Source organism: Chiloscyllium plagiosum, chromosome 23 (genome assembly GCF_004010195.1).
Source record: "Chiloscyllium plagiosum isolate BGI_BamShark_2017 chromosome 23, ASM401019v2, whole genome shotgun sequence".
Taxonomy (NCBI): Eukaryota; Metazoa; Chordata; class Chondrichthyes; order Orectolobiformes; family Hemiscylliidae; genus Chiloscyllium; species Chiloscyllium plagiosum.
The window spans coordinates 7,805,589-7,816,624 of NC_057732.1; the positions used below are offsets into that span (position 1 = coordinate 7,805,589).

General features: G+C 41.5%; 1 protein-coding gene across 5 annotated transcripts in view; it reads left to right on the forward strand.

Moving 5' to 3' along the window:
• LOC122561588 (ATP-binding cassette sub-family C member 9-like) overlaps window positions 1–11,036 on the forward strand; it is a 196,034-nt gene that overhangs the window by 16,574 nt on the left and 168,424 nt on the right. For all 5 annotated transcript variants that reach the window (XM_043713432.1, XM_043713427.1, XM_043713430.1 and 2 more), the window contains exon 2: window positions 8,161–8,302. In XM_043713432.1, the coding sequence (XP_043569367.1) occupies window positions 8,161–8,302 (142 nt within the window). The remainder of the gene's footprint in view (window positions 1–8,160; window positions 8,303–11,036) is intronic.

Below are 11,036 nucleotides of genomic sequence, written 5' to 3' on the forward strand. Positions count from 1 at the left end.
GCAGGGTTACAGGGATAAGGTATGTCTGAGTGGGATGTCCTTCAAAGGGAAACAGCTAGCTTCCACACTGTTGCTATTCTATGATCTTCTACAAGCTATGAAAATGGAAGCAATGTCCTTGAATACATTTAAGGCAGAAGTAGATGGATTCTTAACTAGCAAGGATGTAAGCCTATGGTCGACAGGAATATGGATTTGAGGTTACAATCAGATCATTGATCATTTCACTGAATGACAGAGTGGGCCTGGGGTTTTGAAAGGCACCTAACCCTGCTGTTAATTCCTGTGTTCATTTTCCCATAGTGAATAATGATAGAATCCAACCAAGTGGTAGAGGTGAGAATTAAGCATTTGCAAATGCCTTCAGGCACAAGTGCCAGATTGATGATCCACATAGGCCTCTACTTGAGATTCCTGATATCATAGATACTAATCTTCATTGAACTTCATCCACTGCCTGTGATTTTAAGAATGACTAAATGCACTGGGCACTGCAAGGGCTTTGAGCCTTACTCTGTTTTGGCTATAATGCTGAAGACTGAACTGCTCCAGAAGTAACTATCAATCTAACATAGCTGTCCCAGTACTACTACGCCTCTGGGATTCTGCATGATTACTAAGTTTATGATTGACACCAAAGTTGATGGTGTAGTGGGCAGTTTAAGAAGGTTATCTAAGAATACAATGTGATCTTGATCAACTGGGCCAGTGGGCCAAGGAATGGCAGATGGAGTTTAATTCAGATAAATGTGAGGTATTTCATTTTGGCAAGATAATCCAGGGAAGGATACAGAGTTAATGGTTGGGCCCTGGGGGATTGTGGTCGCACAGGGAGACCTAAGGAAGCAAATGCATAATTCCTTAAAAGTGGTGTCACAGGTGGACAGGATGGAGAAAAAGACATTTGGCATGCTTACCTTCATTGGTCAGAGCATTGAGTACAGGAGTCGGGTGTCATTTTATATCTGTACAAGACATTGATATTGCCACATTTGGAGCATTGCATTACAATTCTGGTCACCCTGCTACAGGAAGGATGTTATTAAACTGGAAAGAGTGCAAAAAAGATTTACAAGGATGTTACCAAGACTGTCAAGTTTGAGTTATTAGGAGAAGCTGAATAGGCTGAGACATTTTGACCTGGAGTTTAGGAGATTGAGGGCTGACCTTATTGAGGTTTATAAAATCAAGAGGGACGTGGATAAGGTCTTTTTCTATGGGCAGAGGTGCCCAAAACTGGAGGGCATAGATTTAAAGTGAAAGGGGAAAAATTCAAAAGGAACCTGAGGGGCAACCTTTTCACATAGAAGGTAGTGCATGTATGGCCAGAGGAAGTGGTAGTTGCAGGTGCAAAGACATTTGAACAGGTACATGGATCGGAAAGGTTTGGAGGGATATGGGTCTAATGCAGACAAATTGGACTAACTTAGTTTGGGAAACTTGGTTGGCGTGGATAAGTTAAGCTGTTGGGCCTGTTTCCGTGCTGTTTGGCTCTTTGACTCTTTGTGGAAGTTGAAAATTGCCCATGCGTGTTCTGTTCACAACAGGCCAGACAAATCCAATCTTGCCAACTACTGCCCCATCAGCCTATTCTCTATTATTAGCCAAATGCAGTGGTCTTGCTCATCAATATCCCGTTCAGCGATGTTCAACTTGGTTTCTTCCAGACCTCAGTAAAACAGTGGCCTTAAAAATCATTAACATTCCAAAAATGGGATGCAAATGACTCGCTTGACCTTAGGAAGTATTTGGACAATGTTCAGGCTTGGTCTGATTAGCTGGCATTTAAGGGCAAAATAATTACCATTTCAGAACAAGGAGAGACTAACCACCTCCTCTTGACACTAATGGGATCACTGGCAAACCTTTAACCATCATCATCCTGGTGGTTACAATTGACAAAAAACCTAAATGGGCCAGCCATATGAATATTACATCTATAAGAAGAAGTTGAAGACTGGAATTCTATGGCATGCCCAAATCTTTCAGCACTGATAAGACACAATTCAAGAGTGTGGTGGAATTTTCTCAATTCTTCTGGATGGGTACTATGCCAACAACCCTCAAAAGTTCAGCACCATCCAAGACAAGGCAGACTCCATGATTACGAGGAGAAAGTGAGGTCTGCAGATGCTGGAGATCAAAGTTGAAACTTTATTGCTGGAACAGCACAGCAGGTCAGGCAGCATCCAGGGAACAGGAGATTCGACGTTTCGGGCACAGGCCCTTCTCATTCCTGAAGAAGGGCCTGTGCCCGAAACGTCGAATCTCCTGTTCCCTGGATGCTGCCTGACCTGCTGTGCTGTTCCAGCAATAAAGTTTCAGACTCCATGATTACACCTACACCCACTTCAACTTCATGACATTTACCACTGGTTTACAGTGATAGCAGTGTGTACTGCCTACAGGATCTGTATAATAACAGAGAAGCCAAGGCTTCTCCACAGATCCTCCCAACCCTGGGACCTCTTAGATCAAGGGTCATAGGTGCATGGGATATCACAAACTGCAAGTCACACTGGATGGGAGAAATATAGAGAGGAAGTGTGAACTGAATTAGCATCTTTGAAAGTGATGAATTGCCACGAATGAATCATGTCTCACATTGATGAGTAAAAGGAAGGGGAAGTAGTGGGGGCCTTGACCATCTCTTTACAATACAATCTGGCTATAGATTAGGGCACTGGAAGACTGCTCTTGTTGAACCACTGCTGGAAACATTGCATCTGTTCACTAGGTGGGACAGCGATCGATTTGCACACAAGTAGCTTGATAGGATACTGCGAACTGTGGGGGAGAGAGATAAAGGTCAGCCAAGCAGAGAGGATAGGAATACATCCAACAGCAACGTGGGACATATCCAGAAGGAGGGAGGGGGAGGAGGTAGCCAGCAGAGTAGAACTTAGAACATAGAACAATACAGCACAGAACAGGCCCTTCGGCCCTCGATGTTGCGCCGACATGTGAACTAATCTAAGCCCATCCCCTACACTATCTTATCATCCATGTGTTTATCCAAGGATTGTTTAAATGTCCCTAATGTAGCTGAGTTAACTACATTGGCAGGCAGGGCATTCCATGCCCTTACCACTCTCTGAGTAAGGAACCTGCCTCGGACATCTGTCTTAAAGCTATCACCCCTCAATTTGTAGCTATGCTCCCTCGTACAAATTGATGTCATCATCCTAGAAAAAAGACTTTCACTATCAACCCTATCTAATCCTCTGATCATCTTGGATGTCTCTATCAAATCCCCTCTTAGCCTTCTTCTCTCCAATGAGAACAGACCCAAGTCTCTCAGCCTTTCCTCATTAGACCTTCCCTCCAGACCAAGCAACATCCTGGTAAATCTCCTCTACACCTTTTCCAATGCTTCCACATCCTTCCTGTAATGGGCAACCAGAACTGTACACAATACAGTTGGGGCAGGGGGTCTAGAGTCTGAAGCCTCTGTCGGGGTTGTGTAACAACATATGATGGCTGCCATCTTTACCAGGCTCCTTTTAGTAAAGCAGAGATGTGACAGTTGTGGATTATCAGATCAGCCAAGATCTCATTGAATTGCAGAGTAGATTTGATGGGTTCAATTGCATGTTTCTGCTCCTGCTACTGTGTCTCATGGCTTAATGGTCTTATTAATTAGACATAATGTGGAGTTGCCAGTGTTAGACTGGGGTGGACAAACTTAGAAGTCACATGACACCAGGTTATCATCCGTCAGGTTTATTTGAAATCACAAGCTTTTGGAGTGTAGCCCCCTCATCAGGCAAAGTGAGAGAGAAGCTCACAGATACAGAATTTATGGACAGACAGATCAAGGGCAGAGAGATGAAAAGATCATGCAAAAGGTCTAAGTGGAGTGTCAGATAATAAGTCTCTCCAGGTGATCAAGGGCATTAGACAGTGTGACACATTTGATCACCAGGAGAGACTTATTATCTGACAATCCACTTAGACCTTTCGCATGATCTTTTCATCTCTCAGCCCTTGATCTGTCCGCCCATGAATTCTGTATCTGTGAGCTTCTCTCTCACTTCACCTGATGAAGGGGCTACACTCCAAAAGCTTTTGATTTCAAATAAACCTGATGGATGATTAAACTGGTGTCATGTGACTTCTGAGTTTTAAGTAGACAGTTTAGATTGTGGATCTTATTGTGATTCAACTCATTTAGCCTTCCTAAAGAGTTCTGCTCAGCTGGGTAAGAACTCAATTTGAAATTCAGTAATACAGCACTCTTAATGCTGCCATCTGGGGAGCTTGCTGAGCAGAGGTCTTCTGGCTCAATAATTAAAGACTGCTTTACGCTATTTCTGCAGGTTTTGAGAATCATCCATTTATCAAGTGGAGAGTTTCCTCAGAAATTGTCTCCCAGAGGGTGTAAACTCACTGAAGAAGAGGTTATTTGTACAATTGGTAGACAAATAGAAAACTAAATGTAACAATAATTAATTATTAATTTGTTAATTTTACTTATCAATTAAAACAGTATTAATACTAAGTAGTCAGTAAAATGTGCGCCTTGTATGTAAATCAATAAATGAAACTGATCTGTCTGAGGGAAACTAAACGTTCTTTAAATTGCCATTTCTGTGTTGGGGCAAAGTAATTCAGTAAGGTAATAGATATTGATTCCTTTCTCTGTGAAATAAAGTAATAATGATCATGTATCCTAAGCTATCAGGGCTCTATGTAAATGGATTGTGAGACTTCCATGATGCAGCCAACTTGCATCACATGGACTATAGCCACGATGGACGACATAGAATCAAGAATCCCTACAGCGCAGAAAGAGGCTGTTCGGCCCATCGGGTCTGCACCAACCCTCCGAAGATCATCTCTCCCAAACTCAATCCCCTACACCTATAACCCCTCATTTCCAATGGCTAATTCACATAGCCTGCAGAAGCCAGGCAATTTAACATGGCCAATACACCTAACCTGTATATCTTTGGACAGTGGGAGGAAACTGGAGCTCCTGACAGAAACCCACACAGACACAGAACTTGCAAACTCCACACAGACTGTCATCCAAGGCTTGAAACGAATCTGGATCCCTAGCACAATGAGACAGTTGTGCTAACCACTGAGCCACTGTGCCACCCATTTTATATGTACTTAATTTTCTACTGTATGTCACTGAGGTATATGTTTGGGCATGTGCACTAGCATGCTTTTGCTGAGTTTGGGTTCTTGGAGATCTGAGTTGGAGGTGGGGTGTGTGGGAGTTGATAATTAGCTTTTTTGTAAAATAAACAAAAACTACAATACCCATAATTCCAAAGAGGCAGTTGCTCAGAGTTCCTAGGGAGAGAACTTTCCAGAGTCATGCTGGTAAGACATTCAGGAGGAAAGCATATATTAAGTTCCAAAAATGATGAGAAGCCTTTTAATTGAGTAACATGTGCCAAGTGGCATTTCTGAGAAGAGAAAGTTTAAAGTAACGAAATGATCTCAGAGCAAGAAGTTATTATTAGTCTCAGACCAAAGTGTGGGGACTCTGTCAGTGGAAAAGAATAAAGTTAAGATTTTGAGGTTTAAGTGTCAGGGATAATTTTGCACTGGAAGGAAACTAAGTCCCAAATGTAATAATAATTAGAAAAAACATATCTACACTTCCTGCAGATGAGTTAAAATTTTAATCACTTCAAACTATCCAAGTGTAAGATCAAGCAGACAAATCTCTCTCTTAAAATGAACGGGTGCAGTACTGGATGTTCTTAGAATTGCAGCAATGTTTGTAAACAGTACCATGTTTGGGTTATTTCTGCTGTCCGTTTAAAATAATTGAGCCTGTGTATTAAGGAAATAGTGATTTTTCCTCTTATTTATTTTCATTTGAAATGTATAAATCAGGAGCAGGAGTAGATCGCTCTGTCCTTTGAGTCTGCTTCACCATTCAGTTGTGATCATGACTGATCCTCTATCTCAACGCTTACTGATCCTCTATTCTTGCTTACTTCCTATACCCCTTGATGCCTTTAAAATCTAAAAAAAATCAACCTGTATGTTGAATATTCAAAGGTTTAGCCTCCACTGCCTTCTGTGATAGAGACTTCAACAGGATCATTACCCTTCGAGTGAAGAAATGGTTCCTTATCTCTGTCCTAACTGTTCTATCAGAGTCTGCTTCTCTTGGTTTTACACTCCCCAGCCAGGGGAAACATCTTCCCTGCATTGTGTCTGTTAGTATTTTATACATTTCAATCAGCTCCCTACTCGTCCCTAAACTCAAGTGAATAGAAGCCCAGTTGAATTAATCTCTCCTCCTAGTACAGTCCTCCCATCTCTGGTATCAGCCTAGTGAAGCTCTGCTGCTCTCCCTCTATGGTATATCCTTTCTTAGGTAGAGAGACCAAAATTGCATGCAATACTCAAGTTGTCATCTCATCAAGGCCTGTATAACTGAAGAAAAAAATCCCGACTTCTGAACTCAATTCCTCTGACAATGAAGACCAATATCCCATTTGTCTTTCTAATTGCTGCACCTGCCTGTCTACTTTCACTGACTGGTGTACATGGACACCCAGATCCCTCAGGAAATATGCATCTCCCAATATGTCACCATTTAAATAATACCACACCTTTCCGTTTTAACATTAAAGTGTACAACTTTACATTTAGCACACATTTAAATGCATCTGCCATGTGTTTACCCACTCACTCAATTTGTCTAAATCAGCTTGAAGCTTTTTTACATTCAACAGTCGCACCCAGTTTTGTCTTGTCTGAAAACTAGGAAATGTTGCATTTGGTTCCCTCATCCAGGTCATTTATATATAACATGAATGGCTGGTGCCCAACTGCGTGTCACTAAGAAAAAAAATCATTTATTCCATTCTCTGCTGCCTGTCTGTCAATCAATAGCCTACTGCTGCACCTATTTTCTATGTTTCTCAAGCCATAACATAAATTCATTTCTTGAGCTTTCACTTTGCCCACTAACCTCTTACGAAGGACCTTTCCAAAACCTTTCTGAAAATCCAAATACATCACGTCCACTGGTTCTCCCTTGTCTATTCAATGACAAGTTGCATCCTAAAAATACTGCAGGAGATTTGTTGGGTATGATTTGCCTTTCATTAACCCAAACTGGGGTTTTGTCAAATCCCATTAATTATTCCCAAATAGTTTTTAAACACATAATTTATAATGGACTCTAGCATTTGCCCTACTACCAATGTTGGGCTAATTGGTCTGAAACTCTGTTTTCTCTACCTTCCTTTTTAAATTGTGGAGTTATTTGCCCCAGGAGAAAGTGAGGACTGCAGATGCTGGAGATCAGAGCTGAAAATGTGTTGCTGGAAGAAGTCCTGAAGAAGGGCTCATGCCCGAAACGTCGATTCTCCTGCTCCTTGGATGCTGCCTGACCTGCTGCGCTTTTCCAGCAACACATTTTCAGCTTACATTTGCCCCATCCAACCTGTAGGAACTACTCTGTAGAATTTTGGAAGATGAGCACCAAAACGTTCGTTATTTCCAAAGCCATTTTCTTTACTCATGAGGAATGTAGATTATTAGACCCTGGTGATTTGTCAGTCTTTAACCCCATAATTTCCACAGTATCATTTCTACTTCAATTCTGTCCTCCCATTTCTGTTTTCATTTCTGTTGTTAATAAACTTTTGTTTTGTCTTATTGTTAAAACAAAGATTGCAACATTGTGAACTTATATTTCAGTAAAAGATCACTTCAGTAAACATTTTTTTCAGAAATGATGATATATCCGGCCACACTTCTGTTGGAAATCTGATTTGACCAATACTAACATCAACTGAACATTTCCCCATAACCATTGGGGTCTCTAGATTATAACACTAGATAATACTCTATAATCATGGACCAAAGCAAAAGCATGTTTAAGCCAATATATGTCGTGTGCAGTTTAGAGTTGATGGCAATAATTTTGATTCTGGGCACGAGAGTAAAGTGAGTGATATTGGATACCACCCATGAGTACATTCTCTCAATTTTTTTAATGTTGAAATCGATGTGATTCAAAATGAGAGATTAACAATGAGAGGCTGATCTGATATAGCTTGCTTTGTACAATCACCCAAAATCAAAATTGCTTTTTAAAGCATATTTCAATATGTTTTCTTCAGATTTGTGTTTTGTTTTCATCTATTTTCTAAAACCAAATTGCATTTTCAATTTCAGGTTGGGGAAGCCAAAGTTCAAAGGTTCAGATCCACCATAACACATGGTTGCACTTCCCTGGGCACAGTTTTCGATGGATTCTCACATTCATTCTCCTCTTTGTCCTTGTCTGTGAAATTGCAGAGGGAATGGTTTCAGATCGGTATGGTTTCAATTTATTACACATTTAAGATCTAAACGGAATGTTGTAAGTATGACAATCAGATTAAAATACATGGAGCCACTGTTTTGATGACATTAATGCCTTAGAATCAGTGCAAAGAAATGCTAAGCTCTTTGCTCACATGAGAGAGAGAGTTGGCGTGGGAGTAAAAATGATAGGATGTCAGTTGAAAGTGTCTGTATCGATTCACCTCTATAGATTGACTCTGTCTTGAGAAAAATTAATGAAGTAGATAAATGTATGTAGGTCACCAGAGGTAAATCGTAACTGACAAATTTTATTTTTCAGTGAGCATGATTTCCATACTCAATGGAATGTACAGCATGGTAGAACAGGAGATGAAGGGAAAATAGAATCCAGAGGACATGAGAACAGGTTGTTTGACCCTGATCTTCCACAAGGGTCATTTGACAAGAAGCAGAACATGTGCAGGCTTAGGTTCACCATGGAAACTGTGAACAATAACCTTGTTTCTATGCCAACCTACAGAGACAGTCACCCATTTGCAATTCAGAAACAGCAATAGAAAATGTTTGTCCTCCTCTTTGAATATTTCAAAGACCGCCTCGCCCCCCTACCTCCTACGTGTGATCTTTGCAGCTATGTCTCACTGTAGGTAACCTCTCATCTTTTCAGCAACTTTTCATTGCTTTTTATGATGGACAGCCACTCATTTAGTCATCTCCCCCATGTTCCATCTCCGATTACTGTCCTCTCTCTTTCATTGTATCCTGAAAACACTTCTCATAGACTGTGTCCTTGTCCCTTCCCCCAGTTTCAAACCATCATCTTTCTTTCTCCTTCCTGTTGATGACCGCTGCCTATAATGGCACTGTCACATGTCTCAGGATAAGCATTAAGGTTGAGTTTAGCTTCGAAACCTAAGCTGCATTTACATTGGAACTGTAGCAATTTTATGAAGTGATACTGATTTTCCCACTAACAGTTTTCTCACTAACAGTGAAGATGTCTTGTGGCACAATGGGTAATGTCCCTGTCTCTAACCCAGAAGGTCTGAGTTTAAGGCTAACCCAGGACTTGATGGCCAAGAAAGGTATGTTCATAATGTGATAAAACAAAGTGATTATAAACTTATTCCAAGAATGGCAGTCAGTAGTGAGGAGAGATTCCTGTCAACCACATGATGGGAAGAAATGATAAGGTCTCACAGTGGTTCAGTGGTTAGCACTGCTGTCTCACGTCGCCAGGGACCTGGGTTCAATTCCATCCTCTGGTGACTGTCTGAGTGGAGTGCGCACACTCTCCCCGTGTCTGTGTGGGTTTCCTGACTGCTCTGGTTTCCTCCCACAGTCCAGAGATGTGCAGGTTAGGTGAATTGGCTATGCTAAATTGCTCATAGTGTCCAGGGTTATGTGGGATGGGTGAATTAGCCATGGAAAATGCAGGGTTACAGAGATGGTGTTGGGTCTGGGTGGGATGATCTTTGAGGGTTGATGTGTACTCGATGAGCCAAATGGCCTCTTTCTACACTGTAGAGATTCTATAAGTAAAGTAGAGCTGTAGGCTACAACTTGCATGTTGGCTCCATTAACTCAGATTCCCGAAGTGTGATGTAACACTACACCATCCCACATTTAGTGTAAACATTGGAACAGGAGGAGGCCATTCAGTCCATTCAAGCCTGCCTTGCCATTCAATATGTTCACCCCATCCCCATAGCCCTGCATATAGTTGATGATCAGACATCTATCAATCTTTACCTTAAACATAGGCAAAGACTAAGCTTCCACAGTGTGGTAGAGAATTCTAAAAGTTCACAACGCTCAGAGTAAAAGGAATTCTTCTCACCTTGGATTGAACTGGCATCCCAATTATTTTTAAACTGTAACTCCTGGGTCGAGACTCCCCAAAAAGCAGATTTGTCTTGCTTGTCCATCCCTTCAAGTATTTTGCAAATTTCAATGAGATCACCTCATTTCTTTTCATAGGGCAGTCTCACCATCCTGGGAACAAACCTGATGGACCTTTGCTGCACTCCCGTACGGTAATAATAACTTTCCTGAGATGAGAAATCCAAACCTGCACACACTGCTCCAGATGTGGTGTAACTATCGAATCAAGATTTCACTACCCCTGTACTCAAATCCCCTTGCAGTAAGGGTGAAAATTCTGTTAACCTTCCAAGTAACTTGCTGCACCTGCATGATAACCTCCAGTGCTTTTTGACAAAATCCTATCATATATCTCTGCTTTCCAACCTCTTAGCATTTCAGAAATACCTTCCATACCTGCTTCCCCTAATGAAGAGGATAACATCACATTTTTCCACATTAGGTTCTTAGGCAAACATAGCATAAACAGCCAAGTCTCTGGTATTGAGACTGGCTCTAATGCAACCAGGGGTTCATTGGCTTCCAAGAGATCAATTGTGTTAGGGGATTCTGTAGTCAGAGGTACAGACAGACATTTCTGTGGCCAGCAGAGAAAAAGCAGAATGGTGTGTTGTTTCCCTGGTGCCAGAATCAAGGATGTCTCAGAGAGGGTGACGGGAGAGAGGGGCCAGCAGGAGGTCATTGTCCACATTGGAACCAACGATATGGGAAGGGAAAAGGTTGAGATTCTGAAGGGCGATTACAGAGAGTTAGGCAGAAATTTAAAAAGGAGGTCCTCAAGGATAGTAATATCTGGATTACTCCCAGTGCTATGAGCTAGTGAGGGCAGGAATAGGAGGACAGAGCATGAATGCATGGCT